Genomic DNA, 13984 nt, shown 5'->3' on the forward strand with positions numbered 1-13984 from the left:
AAGGGCACGACACTTAAGGAGATTTTAACTAAGCTGGAACAGCACTACAATCCCGTACCCTTGGAAATTACTGAAAGCTATCATTTCGGTAAACAAAATCAAAAGGCTAATGAAAATATCAGTGAGTACATTGTAGCATTAAAAAAGCTATATATTCACTGTAATTTCAGAAACTTTCAGAACCAAGCATTGCGGGACCGTTTTGTTCGTGGGATGAATAATGATGCAATCAGAAGAAAGTTATTGACAACTCCTGACTTGACTTTTGATATAGATTGTCAGACAGCTAGGTCGATGAACATGGCCGACCAATATTCCCGAGAATTTCTGACTTTTTTCAGTCGTCAGACAACCGAGGTGAATCTCCTGCAGGTTCAAAGTAAAAAGCAGTGGGGGCCCAAAGTCTCAGAAACTGGAAATTGTAACAGTGCATTGAAGTCCTGCTATCGGTGCCTGGGACAACACATTGCTCAAAGTTGTCCATATGTGAAGGCAGTGTTCCTTCTGCAGAAAAACTGGGCATCTTGCGAAGGCATGCCGACTGAAGGGTAAACCAGCTTTCAAAGCCATGAGTCCAGCTTTCAAAGCTATGAGTAGAAATCCCCAGAGACTACATAGCATGGAAGAACAACAACAGGATGTGGAGATGTTAGAGTTAAACGTCATCAGGAGCACGAGGTTAACAGACAGCGATTTGAAAAGTATCAATATCCACATAAATGTTGCGGGATTCAAGATACCAATGGAATTCGACACTGGTGCATCCGTGAGTGTAGTACCGGAGTCACTATACCTCGACAAATTGCGTGATTTCCCATTGGAGAAATCCAAGACAGAGCTGCGAGTAGCTCTATCCTGTGGTAGGTCGTATCACCGTACCGGTGAAATATAAGGATCAATTTCAGAACTTGCCTCTAATAGTAGTGAAAGGAGACAAACCTGCCTCACTAGGAAGAAATTGGTTGGGATCACTGAAGCTGGATTGGAGTGAGATTTTCCGTGTTGAAATGAGATTTGCATCAACGGATGATGTTATCAAGAGTTATCCAAAGGTGTTCTGAGAAACGGGAAATCCTATCCAAGGCTTCAAGGCGAGTGTCAGTGTACAGAAGGACCCTAATCGGTTTACTGCAAGCCACGTTCTGTATCATATGCACTCAAGGAAAAAGTTGAGCAAGAACTCAAAAGACGAGAGCCTGAGAACATTATTTTTAAGATAGATTGATGTAATTGAGCTACACCCACTGTTATTGTACCTAAGTCCAATAGTAAGGTAAGATTGTGCGGTAATTATAAAGTAACCGTAAACCAGGTTCAAGAGGGTAATGTCCCCAATACATTGCCAAATATAGAAGATTTGTTCATAACACTGACAGGTGGTCAGATCTTGTCAAAACTGGATCTTACAAATGCCTAGTTACAGCTTGAACTAGATGAGGAGTCGAAGTCATGCTTGACTATAAATACTCATCTAGGCCTATATCAATTTAATAGGCTACCATTTGGAGTGTCTTCCGCCCCTGCCATATTCTAAGGGGTGATGAACCAGATTTTGCAAGGTATTGAAGGGGTAGTATGTTATTTAGATGACATACTAATTTCAGCACCAAATAGGCAAATTCATAACATATTGAATGAAGTCCTCAAACGGCTAGAGAAGCACAGAATACGAGTGTCTGCTCCTAAGTGTGAGTTATTTCAAAACTCAGAGGAGTACTTAGGGTACAGAGTAGACAAAGATGGTTTACATCCAACCATTGGAAAGCTGGATGCAATCAGAAATGCACCCACTCCCAAGAATGTCACTGAACTTCGATCATTTTTGCGTCTTTTGAACTATTATGGGAAGTTCCTACCAAATTTGGCAACAGTATTACATCCACTGAATGAACTATTGAAAAAACAGGTCCATTGGAGTTGGTCAAAAGAATGCGATACAGCATTCAAGGAGTGTAAAAGCGAATTGGCAGCGGGCACCATGTTAGTTCACTATGACGTATACAAGGAGATCAAGTTGCATGTGATGCCTCTCCATATGGAGTTGGGGCAGTGATCGCTCATGTATCACATAGTGGGGAGGAGAGACCAATTACTTTTGCTTCATGCACTCTCAGTGCCACTGAGAGTAATTATACGCAAATCGAAAGGGAAGCTTTGGCATTAATTTTTGGGGTCAAGAAATTCCACAAATACTTGTATGGTCGTAAGTTTACCATCGTTACGAACCATAAGCCCCTGACAGCAATCCTCCATCCAAAGTCCCCGGTTCCAACATTAGCTGCAGCCCGAATGCAGAGATGGGCTTTGATTTTGTCAGCATATACATATATTGAATACAGACGGTCAACTGATCACAGTAATGCTGATGCAATGTCTAGATTGCCTTCCCCATCACAAGTTATACACGATAGGGCAGAAGTGTTCTATTTTTCAAACATTGATGAACTGCCAGTCACAGCTGAAGAGATTGGTAGAGCAATTAAACGTGATCCAGTGATGTCAAAGGTGTATGATTATATTGCAAATGGATGGCCAAACCAGGTAACAGACAAAGATACACATCCATTCTTCATTCGTAGGAATGAATTATCAGTCGATAAAGATTGTATCATGTGGGGTGCAAGAGTGGTTATACCAAATAAATTCAGGTCCAAATTATTAGGAGACCTCCATGACCAGCACTTGGGAATGTGCCTGACCAAGAGTTTTGCATGCAGTTATTTATGGTGGCCAGGTCTTGATAAAGGTATATAGAATACATCGTTAGTCAATGTACGACATGTCAATCGGTAAGCAAGTAACCACCATCAGAACCATTACAGCCATGGAAATGGCCTCCCAGGGTATGGCAAAGGCTACATATCAATTTTGCTGAGCTAGAAGGACAACAATTGCTCATTTGATTGATAGCCATTCGAAGTGGGTCGAGATGTTTCCAATGTGGAAAATAACAACAAGTAAAGCATTAGACATTTCGCGAAGTTTATTTTCTTCATTTGGCCTACCAGAAGAAATTGTTTCTGATAATGGACCACAATTTAGTTCAGAAGAATTTGTACAGCTCACGAGCAAAAATGTTTTGAAACATACCAAGGTTCCACTGTACCACCCTGCTTCGAATGGTGCAGCAGTGCGCACTGTACAAATTGTAAAACGTGCCCTCATTAAACAAATGTTAGATCCAAATCCAAAGAAACGACAGTTGTCATTGGATCACAAATTGGCTAATTTTCTAATTACGTATTGCAATACTCCTCATACAACTACTGGTAGGACACCAGCAGTGTTGTTTCTCAAACAACAGCCACGAACCAGATTCTCATTGTTAAAACCACATTTGGCACAGTCCGTAGAAGAGACACAATTAAGACAGAAAGAGAATCATGATAGAGGTGGAGTAAAAGAGAGAAGTGTGAAATTACATCAGAAGATGAGTTTGAATTCGACCATGTTTGGAAGGTTCTGTTCGAGAGCGAAGGTATCCTCTTCGAATCAGAAAACAAGTGGTTAAACTTAATTTGTAAATATGGCAAAATAAGTCCATATCCTTTGTTATGTATAACCATGAAAGTTATGTATGATGATTGTTGTTATAATAACTTCTTCATTAAGGAGGGAGAAGTGTAATGTCTGTAGCTCCACATTGTGGACGTATTGTGTTACTGCAGCAAGAGTGTTTAATAAACAGATCGGTCACATGACAAGAAGCAGGAAGCTTCCACAAGCTTCCGGAAGATCTGCCATCTTAAAGACTTGTATTCAGTGTGGCTCTGTGAATCTATCACAATTTAGAGGATCAAACTTTAGTTCTTGAAAGTTCTGGGCTCTCAGTTGTGCTCTTCTTGCTCTGGCAGCTGACTCTTCCGTTGTACTCCCTGTGTTTTTTTGCTCTCTCCTCATGCTGTGGGGATGCCAAAGTAAGATCTTCTTTGTCTGTAGAGCTTAGTGAGTGAGTGTCTACATGTAGGGAAGAGATACCTTCGGTGATGCCTGGCTTCAAGAGCTGCCTCTTCCATGGCTTCATCCTCCTCCTCTTCATAACATCAAAATAAACATGGTCAGAAAAATCAATGTTTAGACTGCAAAGCAGTAGTATGTGCAGAGCTGAGTAAAACTAACAGCAAAAGTCCTGACTCAAAGTATTAAAAAAATCACTATGCAAGCAAAGAAACACTCACCTTCAGCATCAGGATACAAAATGGCCTCTTCAATGTGATATCCACCTCAGAAATGCCTTGCATTTGTCTTACCACCATTGGTATAGTTGTGGCAATTATTTGGGATGGGTCTGGGGTAGAAATAGAGGTGGATGGGGCAGAGGGGTTAGCCATGCCCCCCCCCGCCTCCATTTCAATGTGGTAGAATAGACTTGTTATGGGCCTTAAAGGGAAGTAGTGATTCAGCCATCCATTATACACACCGCCTGGTACCACCTGTTTTACGCCCCTGCCGAAATTGAAAGTTCCAGCTAATGTGTTTTAGTGTGGTTATCGTACCCTGAAAGGATTATCTATCTTATCAACATTTTGTGACATAACCACGAGTAAATCTTTTCAGAGTTTAAACACAGTAACAGCAGCCATTGTCTAGGAAGGATTTGTATGAATCTAGAAAAAAAGACTTGCATTTATATAGCGCCTTTCATGACCTCAGGACTTCCCAAAGTGCTTTATGATCAATGAAGTATTTTTGAAGTGTACTCACTGTTGTAATGTAGGAAACACGGCAGTCAATTTGCGCACAGCTAAGCCCCATACACAGCAATGTGATAATGACCAAATAATTGTTTTTTGTTATGTTGATTGAGGGATAAATATTGGTCAGGACACTGGGGATAACTCCTCTGCTCTTCTTTGAAATAGTGCACTGGGATCTCTTATTGAATATATTAAAATCACAGATAGATAGATAGATTTTTAACCATTAAGGGAATTAAGGGTTACGGGGAGAGGGCGGGTAAGTGGAGCTGTGTCCACGGCCAGATCAGCCATGATCTTATTGAATGGCGGAGCAGGCTCGAGGGGCTAGATGGCCTACTCCTGTTCCTAATTCTTATGTTCTTATGTTCTTATGTGTCCACCTGAGAGGGCAGACAGGGTCTCAGTTTAACATCTCATCCAAAAGACAGCACCTCTGACACTCCAGCACTCCACTCCCTCAGTACTGCACTGGAGTGTCAGCCTAGATTTTTGTGTTCAAGTCTCTGGAGTTTGACTTGAACACAAAAACCTTCTGACTCAGAGGTGAGAATGCTACTCACAGAGTCACATTTGACACAAATCTATGGTTAAATCTGCTTAAGTCAGGGAATTAATCATTGCACACATCACACCTGCTCGGAGATGGACTGCGGAGATAGCGGGCCTGCACGGATAGCACATCATCCTGATCATTTTCATCTGGAACAACTTGTTCACTGTTGGTATTCGGAGATGTTGCCATGACTATTTTCCAGTTCTGCATAAAAATGAAGAGAATCAATGCCTTGAAGTATGGAAAGCCAGACATAGAAATAGGGAACAAGTAAATATATATAAATATTATTATTTCATGCTCGCTCCAATCATTAGCTAGAAATTTCATCTAAATTGAGCCACTCTGTGTAAACACTTTAAATGAAACAAAAACAATTTGTAGCGTTTCATTATTCTGACAATATTCCTCAATCCCAGCCGCACTGCAATAGTCTGACCTTTATATTTCCCATTCCTCTTTTCTTATACTGTCTGAGTGAGATTGGCAATAAAAGTTGGGAGAATTATGCTTTCACCTCTGTGGTCTGTGCTCAAATGCTGCCCAGGCAGAGGAACCACAGATCTGCTTTCTTTGATTGTTAAAGGCTCTGAGTGAAAGCATCTTGAGAAAATATCATCTAAACTTCAGCAGACATGAGTTCCACATCAAAAACAATCACCAAATTTGGCGGTCCGTCTGTTTGGCCGTCTGTTTTCTACCCCACACGATTGTACTTTTCAATGGAATGTAGAATGAAATGTGGTGTAACACAGGCAGCCAGTCCCATCCCATCAATTTCCCAACCGGGAGATTCGGTTAAAATGACCCCTACAAGCGATAACATATTGTTGAAATGGAGGAATGTGGAGAAAAATTTGAATACTTTCAGAAGCACATTACTAAAAATACAAAGTAATCAAATTACACTGAGAAAGAAATGCAGGAGTGGAAGAATGGAATCTATGGGCCCAAGTTTCCACAAGATTTGCGCCTGATTTTTAGGAGCAACTGGTGGAGAACGGACTATCTTAAAATTTGCAATTCTCCACATTTTTTTTTCTGCAGTTCTAGTCAGGTAGAACAGTTCTACTTTAGAACAGAATTTTTTCTTCAAAAGGGGTCGTGTCCGGCCACTGATGCCTGATTTGAAAGTTTCCACAGTGAAAATGTACTCTAAACTAAATTGAATGGAGCAAGTGAAGATTTTTGTAGAACTGAAAAAACCTGTTCTACACATTAAGAAAATCAGGCGCAGGTTACAAATTAGGCGTCCAGAACGAGGTGGGGGGAGGGGGGGGGGGAAGGGAACTCATTAAATTCGACAATAAATCCTTATTTATACTTATACAAATATTATACAAATAAATCCAACCTGAATAAACATTTATAAGCAAAGAAAAGATTAAATAAACTTCCAGTGCTTCAGCCAGGAAGAATGGTGCAGCAAGCCTCACAAAACGAGGGAGCCGACCGAACGCGGGCGGGGGGGGGGGGCGGAGGGAGCCGACCGAAGGCGGGCCGGGGGGGGGGGGAAGAGGAGGGAGCCGACCGAACGTGGGCTGGGCGGGGGCGGGTGTGCGGGAGGGAGGGAGCCGACCGAACGTGGGCGGGGTGGGGGGGGGAGGGAAGGGAAGGGAGCCGACGAACGCGGGGCGGGGGGAGGGAAGGGAGCCGACGAACGCGGGAGGGAGAAAGCCGACCGAACGCGGGCTGGGCGGGGGCGGGTGTGCGGGAGGGAGGGAGCCGACCGAACGCGGGGGAGGGAGCCTACCGAACGCGGGGGGGGGGGGGAAGGGGGGGGGGAGGGAAGGGAGCCGACCAAACGCGGGGGGGTGGGGGGTGGACAGGGAAGGGAGCCGACCGAACGCGGGCGGGAGGAAGGGAGCCGACCGAACGCGGGAGGGGGAGGGGGGGGGGAGGGAAGGGAGCCGACCAAACGTGGGGGGGTGGGGGGTGGAGAGGGAAGGGAGCCGACCGAACGTGGGGGGGTGGGGGGTGGAGAGGGAAGGGAGCCGACCGAACGCGGGCGGGAGGGAGGGAGCCGACCGAACGCGGGAGGGAGGGAGGGAGCCGACCGAACGCGGGAGGGAGGGAGCCGACCGAACGCGGGCGGGAGGGAGGGAGCCGACCGAATGCGGGAGGGAGGGAGCCTACCGAACGCGGGGGGGGGGGGGGGGAGGGAAAGAGAATGGAGCCGTTCCAGACGGCTGGCGGGAAAGACAGAAGGCTGCAGGAAGCCTCAGAAATTGAGGAGCCATTTCCCGACGGCAAAAGGGGGAGGTCGTCGGGAAACGGCTGCCTCAACTTTCTGAGGCTTCCTGCACCCTTCTCACTGCTACAAGAAGCCTCTGTGCTGATGGCAATGTACTTTTATTAAAAAATGTTCAAAAACTAAACAGCTACAAAGAACTACAAAGAACTACAAAAATGGCCGAGTGCCAATGTTTTTTTCACACTGAGCATGCGCGAACACGCACGCGCAACGTTGCTGGCAGGAAAAAAACTAATTTAAATAGTACCCGCCCCCTCCCACTTACAAAATCGGTGCGAGTGTAGGCTCCGCCCCCCTGGGCGCTGCGCCAAGCAGACAAGGAGCTGCAGAACGCTCCAGAATCGCTCGTTTTTTTTCCGGCGCCATTTTAGGCGCGAAAAACGGGCGCCCAGCTCGGAGGGGCGCCTGTTTTTTATCATGTGGAAACTTGGGCCCTCTGTATGGCAACAAGGGAAATAATGCAGGAGACAAAAAACTTTCCTCAAGCATAGCTCATGTAGCCTCACAAATTTGGCAAGGTCACCCCTCTCCGCTGCCAGTGCAGGCACACCTGCATCATAGGTGAGTATGAATGCAACCGCAATTATGTTGAAATCTGAAAATTAGGTCTTAGATGTGCTGCATTAATGTAGATAATGTAGGTTAGGGTTAGGTTTAGGGTTAGGGTTAGGGTTAGGGTTAGGGTTAGGGTTAGGGTTAGGGTTAGGGCTCCACAAGTTGCACCCTCTAGTGGTACCAGCATGTATATACACAGTGTAAACCTTAATGATAGTATATCAGGTAAACAAGTCTCCATCTTATGCAACTATACAGTGACTACACAGAGAATATATCTATAGTCAGAGAGTATATGCATATATAACATCACTCTCCCCCAAGTCCTTTGTGCCAATTACATTTGCACCATGTGCTCTGGCTTGGCTCTCCCCAGACTTAAGCGCCAATAGCCTTTGCGCCTTGGCTGTGCTTTGGCTTGGCTCTCTCCCGGTTAACCCCCAAGTCCTTTTGCCACAACGTTGGGTAGTGGTTACCAGTTTGGATGGTTCGATGATGCAGTGGAAGATCCAGTGGGTTCTGGGGTGATCCATGTGTGTGTCCATGGCTGTACACATCCATTCCCCCGCCCCCCACAGCGAGATCATGCAGCTAGACCTTTACATTAACATACAGGATCAGACACAGTGCAAGTACAAAGAAAGGAAGGAAAACCCTTTTTTTTTTTACAGTTTGTGTCATGACACCTTGGTTCAGTGACTTACATTCATTACTTTTTACGGCCGTGTGCCAGGATTGGGTAGACTGCATTCATGGTTCAGTCATGGTCAGTGCTGAGGTAGCAGTACAGGTATGCGAGGACGCTAGTTCCAGAGCAACCGGACGGGGTCCTAGTCGCCTGATGACAGCACTGCGCCCCCTGCTAGCGGGTGGGCTTGGTTCGCTCACCTTGCCAGGACTCAGGGCCTTTGCCGTTGCCTCGTGGTGGGCAGAGCCACAGATGTGTGTGGCCTCCCCATCCTCCTTTGAGGGTTGCAGAATCTTCCTCCTGCTCTCTAGCAGTGTTGGGAACCTGGTTGTTCCAGGTCCCATTTGGGGAGCTCGTTGGTTCTGACCTTTCGCTCCCAGACATGGCTGAGGTAGCGACTGGGTCTGGGGGCTGTGCTGTTTCCACCCGGGTGGTGGGCAACGGCGGCTGACTGCACATATTGGCGCCGTTTTCGTTTCCAGGTGCTTGGCGAATAGTGCCATTGGGTGCCTGCAGCGTGGGATAAACCTGGGGCAGGGTATCAGGATCAGCGCTTTTATCCTCCCGAATTCGCTCACTTGCTACTTTTGGGACACTCTATTCCCGACATCTTACAACATTTTGTTCTTTACATTCTTAATCGGTTCGTCACATTGATTGCCATGCATTCAATGTCTCTTTAAGTTCAGTTGGTTGCAGGTCTCCTTTAAGAGAACCCTGCCACACCATGCTGCACTCGCTGCAGCAGGGACGCCATCTTGCCTCTGTCCTCGAGGTCGACTGCTTGATCCTGCTCTCCCGCGATTCTGTCACAAAAGCTGGAAGAGTGCCTGTGAATTCGATCTTCCTCCCCAGGAGTCCTGCCACTGGAGCCGGGAAGGTACTTTTAGGTCGTTCCGGTCGGATCATTGCCATGCAGTCATGATGGACGGTATGTGCCTCAGGTGCTGCGCTGGTCTGTTCTCTGGTGCCTGGCCCAAGTGAAGGTGAGGTTTTGCTCTGCCTCTGAGCACGGGGGATATCGATTGCTGGAGTGAAGAGGTCTTCCCATTTCCACTGGATCTTCCCCATCCACCTCCTTACGAGTAGCGTTGGACTATCACCTGCAACAATCCACAGAGGTAACTTGTGTACCACGCCATTATGGATCATACTTACATCCGCACTACCAAAGACTGGGGTCAGCTCCTTGGTGTAGGTGCGCAACTTTTCCTGTACTGGAACCAGCTCGGGTCATTTTTCGTTACATAGCCTCTCAAAGGCATCCTGGCTCATCATTGACTGGTTCGCTCCTCTGTCCACTTCCATGAAGACTGGAACGCCGTTTATCTCGACTTCCATCTTCACTGGAGGACAATCGGTGGTGCAGGTATACACTCCATACACTTCTTCTTGGGGCTGAGTTGCACCTCTGGCCAAATCATCATAATCCCCGCTGGATTCAAAGTCATCTACCGATTCCTCTGCTAGATGGTGAGTCGTATTTCTTTTACACATATGCTGGAGGTGGCCCTTCATGTTACAGACTTTGCATACGTACTCAGCAAACCGACATTGGTGAGCCCTATGGTTTCCTCCGCAACGCCAGCATGGTGCTACTCGATTAGCACCCCTCGGCGGACTCTGAGTTCTGGAACCCTGAGGTCTGTGCTCTCTGCCCTGGACAGAGCCACGCTCTACAGTCTTGCCTGTGAAAGGCACCATTCTGTGTACAGTACTTGTCGGGTTTGAGTCCACAGGATAAATAATTTGCTTGGTGCTGCAGGTCAAGGTCATGAACGCATGACTGATGCTGATGGCCTTCTGCAGGTTGACTGTGGTGTCGGCAGATAATAGCTTGTGAAGGAGGTCCTCGTGGCCAATTCCTATAACGAAGATGTCTCGCAATGCTTTGTTGAGGCACGTGCCGAATTACATGGTGCCGCAGGTCTCCTGAGGTCGGCAGCATATTTTGCAATCTTCTGGCCCTCAGGTCTGCGATGAATGTAGAATCTGTGTCTGGCCATGAGGATACTCTCTTTTGGTTTTAGTTGGTCGCGAATTAGTTCAGTCAGCTCATCGTATGTTTTATCCTTGGTCTTCGTGGGTGCCAGCAAGTCCCTGATGAGGCGGTAGACCTCGGGCCCACAACTGGTCAGCAGTATAGGCTTGCGCTTCTCCGCCGATGCGTCCGTCTCCCCTGCCGGGTCGTTTGCCACAAAATATAGCTCGAGCCTTTCCATGAAGGCATCTCAATCATCACCATCTGCAAAGTCTTTTACTGTGCCAAAGGTAGCCATAATCACGTGAAAGTCCGTATTCTCATCGCCAGTCATTATGTTCGTAATGTACTTATGAATGACTCCACGAGGCAATGTGTTGTACTCAAACTGTCGTGACCTTGGTCCTTTATTCCAAACTCCAGAGTGAGGCAGTCGCATTGTGGCTCGCCTTTTATACAGCCCCTGCCACCAGAGCAGGAAACCCCGGTCTCCACCAGTTGCACCCTCTAGTGGTGCCAGCATGTATATACACAATGTAAACCTTAATGATAGTATATCAGGTAAACAACTCTCCATCTTATGCAACTATACAGTGACTACAGAGAGAGTATATCTATGGTCTGCATATATTACAGGCTTGGTGGTAGATTTGAGGGCCAGGTCTTCGAACACTCTTTTCCTCAGTCGGCCGAAGGCTGCACTTGTGCACTGGAGGCAGTGTTGAATCTCCTCATCAATGTCTGCTTTTGTTGATAAGAGGCTCCCCAGGTATGGGACATGGTCCACATGGTCCAGGGCCGCGCCGTGGATCTTGATGACTGTGGGGGGGGGGGCAGTCCTGTGCGGTGAGGACAAGCTGGTGGAGGATCTTTGTCTTACGGAAGTTAAGCGTAAGGCCCATGCTTTTGCATGCCTCAGTAAATACGTCGACTATGTCCTGGAGTTCAGCTTATGAATGTGCGCAGACGCAGGCATCGTCCGCGTACTGTAGCTCGACGACAGAGGTTGGGGTGGTATTGGACCTTGCCTGAAGGCAGCGAAGGTTAAATAGCTTCCCACTGGTTCTGTAGTTTAGTTCCACTCCAGCGGGGAGCTTGTTGACTGTGAGGTGGAGCATGGCAGCGAGGAAGATTGAGAAGAGGGTTGGAGCGATGACGCAGCCCTGTTTGACCCCGGTCCGGATGTGGATTGGGTCTGTAATGGATCCGTTGGTAAGGATCATGGCCTGCATGTCGTCGTGGAGCAGGCGAAGGATGTTGACGAACTTTTGGGGGCATCCGAAATGGAGGAGGACGCTCCATAGACCCTCACAGCTGACAGTGTCAAAGATCTTTGTAAAGTCGAAGGCCATGTATAAGGGCTGGCGCTGCTCCCTGTATTTTTTCTGCAGTTGTCGCGCTGCAAAAATCATGTCCGTTGTGCCCCGTAGGGGACAAAATCCGCACTGTGATTCCGGGAGGAGCTCCTCAGCCACAGGGAGAAGACGGTTGAGGAGGACTCTAGCGACAACTTTCCAAGTGATTGATAACAGCTCGATTCCTCTGCAGTTACCGCAGTCAGACTTGTCCCCTTTTTTAAAGGTGGTCAAGATCACTGCATCTCTGACATCTCCCGGCATGCTCTGTTCCCTCCAGATGAGAGAGATGAGGTCATGTATTCGTGCCAACAGTGCCTCTCCACCATACTTCAGTACCTCAGCGGGGATTCCATCCTCTCCCTTTGTTGTTCTTGAGCTGTCTTATGGTTTTTCCTAACTCGTACAATGTTGGAGTTTCACTGAGGTGGTGCGGGATGGAGTCGAGAACACTCGAGTCAAAGGCAGAGTCTCGCTTGAGGAGATCTTCGAAGTGCTCCTTCCAGTGGGCCCTGACTGCCGGTGTCCTTAATGAGTGTTTCCCCGTTCTTCGCCAGCAGTGGGGTGGGGCCTTGGGAGTTTGGACCGTAGGTGGCCTTGACTGCGATGAAAATCCTCACACATCATGGCTGTCGGCCAGTTGTTGTATCTCCTGTGCTTTCTGTTGTGTTCCTAACACAGATGAGACTGCACACAGGGAGGTTAAAGTAACAGTGACCTCAGTCTTTATTAAGACACTCCAGAGCGAGGAACAGACCTTAGGAGCTGGCTTATATACAGTGCTCCCAAGGGATGCTGGGATCCCTTGGGACTTCAGGGGATGCGCTCCCTGGTGGCGGAACATGGGAGTGCATGCTTAACATTTAGAGAACGCATGGATGAATTACAACAATTGTACATTCCTGTCTGGCGTAAAAATAAAAAAGGGAAGGTGGCTCAACCGTGGCTATCTAGGGAAATCAGGGATAGTATTAAAGCCAAGGAAGTGGCATACAAATTGGCCAGAAATAGCAGCGAACCTGGGGACTGGGAGAAATTTAGAACTCAGCAGAGGAGGACAAAGGGTTTGATTAGGGTAGGGAAAATGGAGTACGAGAAGAAGCTTGCAGGGAACATTAAGGCGGATTGCAAAAGTTTCTATAGGTATGTAAAGAGAAAGAGGTTAGTAAAGACAAACGTAGGTCCCCTGCAGTCAGAATCAGGGGAAGTCATAACGGGGAACAAAGAAATGGCAGACCAATTGAACAAGTACTTTGGTTCAGTATTCACTAAGGAGGACACAAACAACCTTCCGGATATAAAAGTGGTCAGAGGGTCTATTAAGGAGGAGGAACTGAGGGAAATCTTTATTAGTCGGGAAATTGTGTTGGGGAAATTGATGGGATTGAAGGCCGATAAATCCCCAGGGCCTGATGGACTGCATCCCAGAGTACTTAAGGAGGTGGCCTTGGAAATAGCGGATGCATTGACAGTCATTTTCCAACATTCCATTGACTCTGGATCAGTTCCTATCGAGTGGAGGGTAGCCAATGTAACCCCACTTTTTAAAAAAGGAGGGAGAGAGAAAGCAGGGAATTATAGACCGGTCAGCCTGACCTCAGTAGTGGGTAAAATGATGGAATCAATTATTAAGGATGTCATAGCAGCGCATTTGGAAAATGGTGACATGATAGGTCCAAGTCAGCATGGATTTGTAAAAGGGAGATCATGCTTGACAAATCTTCTGGAATTTTTTGAGGATGTTTCCAATAAAGTGGACAAAGGAGTACCAGTTGATGTGGTATATTTGGACTTTCAGAAGGCTTTCGACAAGGTCCCACACAGGAGATTAATGTGCAAAGTTAAAGCACATGGGATTGGGGGTAGTGTGCTGACGTGGATTGAGAACTGGTTGTCAG

At 46.9% G+C, this 13984-nt stretch overlaps 1 protein-coding gene across 1 annotated transcript in view; it reads right to left on the bottom strand.

The window, feature by feature from the left end:
* Positions 1 to 13984, bottom strand: part of dusp27 (dual specificity phosphatase 27) — a 45438-nt gene that overhangs the window by 17985 nt on the left and 13469 nt on the right. Inside the window, 1 exon segment of the mRNA XM_070893587.1 lies at positions 5333 to 5457. Coding sequence (XP_070749688.1) covers positions 5333 to 5457 — 125 coding nt within the window.

This window comes from Pristiophorus japonicus, chromosome 11, assembly GCF_044704955.1.
Source record: "Pristiophorus japonicus isolate sPriJap1 chromosome 11, sPriJap1.hap1, whole genome shotgun sequence".
In the NCBI taxonomy this organism is placed as follows: Eukaryota; Metazoa; Chordata; class Chondrichthyes; family Pristiophoridae; genus Pristiophorus; species Pristiophorus japonicus.